A 6,574-nucleotide genomic window follows, 5' to 3' on the forward strand; every position below is an offset into this window, starting at 1 on the left:
GATCCTACCGACCAACCTCCCAGCCTTGCTGCCGACCCTCTACCTTACGCCGATTAATTTCTCTCTCTTTTTTTGTAATCATATATCTTTGGCACTTCAGTACCTAATCGATTAATATATTTAGCTGACTTTTTAATTGATAGTTCTATTTGTTAATTTTAGATTGTGCTTGTAAGAGTTGTCGAATGACGAGCCGACCTCTTCTTTAAGGGTTAACTCGTCGAAGGGTTCCATTGCTGCACATGAGAAATGGTCCTTCGTAGCATGCTCGGATGATGAGGCAATCACCTTTTAAGTGATCGGCTCATCATCGGGATTTTCCTTACCAAGAAGTTCCATGTTGGCCGTGTAAAATAACTTGACTTCATGTAGAAAACCGCGTCTTTTATTCAGAATGCAATCATGACAAGTAGTCCCAACCCTTACATTGATTTTCCTAGGAGTAGAAGATCTTTTAAGTGCTCGGCGTTCAAGGGATGTGGCAATGATCATCCTTCCAGGTCCTCAAGACAGTAGGAGCGAGGTTTGGCCGAGCTAACTACTCGATAGGGCCCCTCCCAATTTAGTCCTAGGGATCCTACTCCAGGCTCAATGGTGTTTTAGAACACACGATGAAGGATGAGGTCTCCCCTTTGGAACCGCCTCGTCTTGACCCTAGAGTTATAGAAATGGGCGACCTGTTGGTGTCGGGCAACAATCCATAGTTCGGATGTATTCCTTAGCTCCTTAAGTAAATTGAGGCTCATTGTCATCTGCTTGGAGTTCTCTTCATCCTAATAGGTTTGCACTCAAGCAGTGGGAAGTCCTATCTCGATAAGGACAACCGCCTCAGCGCCGTAGGAGAGGGAGAACGGGGTTTCCCTAGTTGTTGACCATGTTGTAGTTCGGTATGCCCATAACACAAATGGGAGCTCTTCAGCCCAGGTGCCTTTTACTTTTTCAAGCTTGGTCTTGAGATGACCCTTTATAATCTTGTTTACTGCTTCCACTTGACCGTTGGACTGAGGATGTTGAGGCGATGAGTAGGTGTTTCTAATACTGAGTCCTTGACACATGCCCTTGAATTTATCATTATCGAGCTGCTTTCCATTGTCTGACACAATGGTGTGGGGGATGCTGAATTGGCAGATGATGTTCTTCCAGATGAATTCGTCACTTTTTGCTCAGTGATCCTAGTGATAGGCTCATCTTCAACCCACTTGGTGAAGTAATCAACGGCCACAATTGCATACTTAGTTTGTCCTTTACCCTGGGGCAATGGTCCGATGATATCAATCCCCCACTGACCAAATGGCCATGGCCCGCTCATGGGAGTCAGCTCCTCTGCTGGTTGCCTCGGGACGATCGCAAACCTTTAGCATTTGTCACATTTCTGGGTGAAGCCTATGAAGTCTTCTTGAATTGTTGGCTAAAAGTATCCCTGGCAGATAATATTCTGGGCCAGAGCTCGGCCACCAGATTGATTCCCGCAAATCCCTTCATTGGTCTCTCGAATAATGTACTCTGCCTCGTCTTGTCAAAGACACCTCAGATATGGCAAGGAATAGCCTTTCTTATACAACGTATCTCCTATGATTGCATGTTGTGTTGCTCTAAGCCTTTGACGCCGAGCCTCCAGCTTACCCTCAGGGGTCTTGCCATCCCTAAGGTATTTAATTATAGAATCCATCCGGCTTGTGGCTGTCTACACAGGGTGGACGATCCCTTGGTCGAGGCGATTAATGCTTGGCTCATTGAGGATTTCTATGGGGACAATCTTTGGAATGTTCCCTTCGATCGCCCAGGCCAACTTCGCAAGAGCATCTGCCCAAGAATTCTCTGTCCTCGGTATTTAACTGATAATGCACTCCTGTAACTTGTTCATAAGTTTCCTTGGTTCACCCAGATAGGCTATCATTCTAACTTCCTTAGCCTCATATTCTGCTGATATTTGGCTCACGACGAGCTGAGAGTCGCACCGAACTTTTGAGGAATTGGACTCCCAAGGCAATTGCTAGTCTGAGCTCGGCTAGTAAAGCTTCGTACTCCACTTCATTATTCAAGGCTCAAAAACCCAGCCATACTGAACAGTTGTCGAGTCAGGTGCGACCAAGACAATTCCTACTCCTTGCTTCAAGTTTGACAACTCGTCTACAAATAAGGTCCAATCATCGACTGTCTCTACTTTTGTTCTGTCATCCTCGATAAGTGGAGGTACTTGGAGGGTCATGAGGTTTGGTGTTGAACAGGGGAGTGCACCCGAGTCGAGTGTTCTAGCTTCACTATTCTGAGCAGTGAACTCTGTTATGAAGTCGGCCACTGCTTGGCCCTTGATGGCAGTCCTTAGCCGATATTCAATATCGAATTCACTGAGCTCTATAGCCCGCTTGGTCATGCACCCAGATACTTCTGGCTTCTGGAGTACCTGCCGAAGTGGTTGGTCAGTGAAGACAATTATCGAATGTGCCTGAAAGTACGAGCGTAGTCATCGTGCAGACACGGCCAGAGCTAGAGCGAGCCTCTCTGTGCTCGAATACCTTGTCTCTGCCGGGACCAGTGCTTTACTGATATAATATACCGGGTGTTGTTTTCCTTTGAATTCTCTGATGAGGGACAAGCTTACGGCTGAGGTTAAAACTGCCAAGTAGAGGAACAATGGTTCTCCTTTCACTGGCTTCGACAGTAATGGTGGTGACCCTAGATATTGCTTCAGCAATTAAAATGCCTGCTCACAATCCAAGGTCCATTATGCCTTCTTATTACCCTTCATTTGCTGGAAGAAGGGGAGGCACTTGTCCGTTGCTCTTAAGATGAACCGACTGAGTGCAGCTACTCTTCCAGTGAGCCATTGGATCTCCTTCATCGTTTGAGGCAAGCTCATGTCAAGGAGGGCCTTGATCTTATATGGATTTGCCTCAATACCTCTTTGGCTGACCTGAAAATCAAGAAATTTTCCTGAGCCCACACCAAACACGCATTTAGTTGGGTTCAACCTCATTTGATACTTCCGCAGAATAGAGAAAGTTTCTTCGAGGTCTGATATGTGGTTGGCTGTTCTAATGATTTTCACAAGCATGTCATCGACGTAGACCTTTATGGTTCGATCGATCTAGCGAGCAAATATTTTATTTACCAGTCTCTGATATGTGGCCCCAGCATTCTTCAAGCAAAAGGGCATGACTCAGTAATTGTAGAGCCCTTTATCCGTGACAAATGTTATCTTCTACTTGTCCGAAGGATGCATTGCTATCTGATTATAGCCAGAGTATGCATCCATGAATGTGAGTAGCTCATGCCCATCCGTGCTGTCAACCAGTTGATTGATTCTGGGGAGGGGGAAGCTATCCTTGAGGTAGGCTTTATTTAGATCAGAGTAGTCTAAATAGACTCGCCATTTCCTGTTGGCTTTTTTGATGAGTACAGCGTTGGCAATCCAGTCTGGATAATGGATTTCTTTAATAAGCCTGCCTCGAGCAATTTTTTCACCTCCTCGGCGATCGCAGCGTACCTCTCGTGCTCGAAAGCCCTTCTCTTTTGCTTAACAGGTTTGTGCTCTGGATCCACATTCAATTTGTGGACCATTACTTCAAGGGCGATGCCAGGCATATCTTGATGGGACCATGCAAAGACATCTCTGTGATGTCGTAAGAACTCCAGCATCTGCGCTCGTTGATCAATGGTTAATGATGATCCAAGCTGGACCATTCTAGTCGGGTTTGTATCGTCGAGCAGAATGGTTAAGAGATCCTTCATAGAGGAACTTCCCTCCGAGGGGTCTTCTCTGGGTCAAGCACATCAACTGTAAGGGCCTGCTTTGCCGAGCCCCTTCTAACTGTTATATCATAACAACGTCGAGCCTCCTGCTAATCTCCTAGGAGGTAGTCGATTCCTCCAACAGCGGGAAACTTCATTATCAAATGGTATGTGGATACCACTGCCCTCATAGAGTTAAGTGATGGTCGTCCAAGGATGACGTTGTATGTCGACGGTGTGTTTACCACCAGAAAGTCTACCAACAAGGTGACTTGGTTTTGTCCTTCTCCTGCTATGACCGGGCGAGAGATCGTCCCTTCCAAGATGATTTTATCGCCTGCAAAACCGTGCAACGAGGTTCGAACGGGTTGGAGGCGAGATCTATCAATACCCATCTTGTCGAATGCCTCAAAGTACAAGATATTGGCTGAGCTCCCCATGTCGACCAAGATACGATACACCTTGCAATTGGCTATCGTCATGTTTACTACCAAGGCATCATCATGAGGATGTTGAATTTCGTGTGCGTCATCTTCTGTAAACGTCAGACTGCATGGACTCATCCGAAGTTCCTTGCTCGACCTATCAGCTAAGTGGATGTAATGCTTGGGGTCAATACTCCGAGCGTGAGCTTTTCGGGATTGGTTTGAATCCCCACCTCCGGAAGGTCCCTCGTATATCGTCCAGATCTCAGTAACATCGTTTGTTACTCTAGTCAGTTGCTCGTCCTTCTGAGCCTGTTTTTCTTCCTTTATGCACTGACACAAGTGTCCCTTGCGAATGAGAGTCACGATCTCTTCTTTTAAATCGACACAGTCACTGGTGTTGTGCCCATGGTCGCGATGAAAGTGATAATATCTGTGTTTGTCTCGCTAACCTGCTTCTGTTTTCATACAGCTCGGCCAATGTAACAGCTTTTTGTCTCGGATATCCAGGAGGATCTGCTCTAGAGATGTATTGAGAGGAGTATACAAGCTGAATCGGCTTTTGGATTTTCTACTCAGCCTTTGGCTGTGGAATCTATCCTCATCTGACCTTTTTTTGCTCGTGCTTGGCTGGAACGGTGCATCCTTGCGCTTTTTGTCTCCAGAGGAGTTTCCCGCATGATGAGTCCCTTTTCGAGAGCTAAAGAAGTCCTCGACATTCGAATATTTTTGTGCTCGATTCATGAAGTCTCCCATCGTAGTCGAAGGGTTTTTCCCTATCGAGAATAGGAACTTTCCTTTCTTGAGCCCAGAGATTATCTTAGCCAGAGCCATCTTATCCAAGTAGTCGTTGACTTACATCGTCTCTCCATTGAATCAGAGAATGTAGTCCTTCAGAGCTTCCCCATCTTTCTGCTTGATGGTGAGTAGGTGGGTGAAAGGTTTACTGCATTACTTCCCTACAATGAACTATGTGAGGAATGCCTTACTACGCTCAGCGAACGAGCCAATAGACTTTGGTTTCAACTATTGGTACTAGCCTCGCGCGGCTTTAGTAAGCGTTATTAAGAATGCTCACCACATGATTGGCTCGGAGACTGACTAGAGCTTCATTCATGATCGATAGGACTCCATGTTCTTGATAAGGTCCCCGAATTCCAAGTAGGGTGTGATGGGAGGCATCCGGAACCTCGGTGGCATCACCGCATTCATTATCTCGCTGGTGAACAGGGGTTCAGTCGCCTCCATTATCGCTTCCACGGTGGTCGGGGTCTGAGTTCGATACGTCTGATGCATTGTGTCGATATGTCCTCGTAGTTCTTCGAGCTGTCTCCCAAAGATATTTATTCTCGACCACTACTTCCTGAACTTTGTCAGGTTCAGGAGTCCTTCCGTGCCTTCTCCATTCCAATTCATGGCAGAGATTAGTTAGAGCCAGTGCTGATGTCTCAAAGACATGCATCTGGGCTCAGTTTGATGGCTCTCGTGATCGCATTGGGATCTGAGCAAATGCTCCTTGCAAGGCATCTTGGGACACTGCAGGGGCCTGACATTCTGCCACCATCAGAGCATTTACCTACTGATCTAGAGGTGGATGTTACCTATTCATTTGCTATCTCATATGGCTGACATCATTGACCAGCATCTCCATTTGGTGCTGTAATGCTTGATATCTACCTCCTCGATTCCTAGATCGTTGAGTAGGCTCCGTAGGCACGGACTCTATCTGTAATCCCGAAGTCGAGTTCCGAGCCCTAGATGGCTCTGGATTAATAACAGCAATTGGTGTATGCATTTTCTTCTTTCCTCTTGTCATTTCTCCTCAATGAAGTAAGAGCAGTTTTTTGTTCAAATTCCCACAGAAGGCGCCAAAATGTTGATGCAAAAATCTGGTTCACCCTCACCGAGCTCCGAGCACTTGCACCGAGCCCTAAAAGCCTACACAGGAGGAGGACAAAGGAGACCCTGACTAGAGTAGAGGACCCTCCGATGCCAAAGTTAGGCTAAGAATCTGGGTCTAAGTAGTGTGGGTAGGTTTCGAGTGAGAGATTTGCGTACTTTTATCTGCAAATGAATTCCCTACTTATACCGTTTAGTTGGAGTTAATGTGTTCGCCATTCTCGGCACGATCTCTGCCATTATGCGAAAGTTAAGCATTTGGAGGTGTTGGCAGTTACCCTAAGATTGTGCGCCGAAAATCACTCCTTGCATGTGTTACTGGAGATAATTCTTGAGCGTGATTATAGGTCATTCCGTCCAAGCTGACCCTATGCTCCAACCCTTACCAAGGATGATTTGAGTCCAAGGGTAGGCCGAACTTGATTGCATGTTGCCAAGGATCTGGTCGGGGTCGGAGGTGGGATCATATAATGACTTCTTATAGGTTCTAGGCTGACATGAAAGCTCCACAAAAGAAC

At 46.3% G+C, this 6,574-nt stretch overlaps 1 protein-coding gene across 1 annotated transcript; it reads right to left on the reverse strand.

Moving 5' to 3' along the window:
- Nucleotides 1-3,842: 3,842 nt before the first annotated feature.
- On the reverse strand, nucleotides 3,843-4,991 carry LOC131220032 (uncharacterized). Its single transcript, XM_058215009.1, has 2 exons — nucleotides 4,610-4,991; nucleotides 3,843-4,528 (listed from the first exon to the last, which is right to left on the reverse strand). The coding sequence occupies exons 1-2, from the start codon at nucleotides 4,989-4,991 to the stop codon at nucleotides 3,843-3,845; spliced, it is 1,068 nt and encodes a 355-aa protein (XP_058070992.1).
- Between the last annotated feature and the right edge of the window lie 1,583 nt (nucleotides 4,992-6,574).

This window comes from Magnolia sinica, chromosome 12, assembly GCF_029962835.1.
Source record: "Magnolia sinica isolate HGM2019 chromosome 12, MsV1, whole genome shotgun sequence".
NCBI lineage: Eukaryota > Viridiplantae > Streptophyta > Magnoliopsida > Magnoliales > Magnoliaceae > Magnolia > Magnolia sinica.

Coding starts and splice junctions, on each gene's coding strand:
- LOC131220032 (XM_058215009.1), bottom strand. CDS start 4,991: ATGGCTCTGGCTAAGATAATCTCTGGGCTCAAGAAAGGAAAGTTCCTA. Junction 4,529..4,609: donor CTGTATGAAAACAGAAGCAG/GTTAGCGAGACA, acceptor ATTTAAAAGAAG/AGATCGTGACTCTCATTCGC.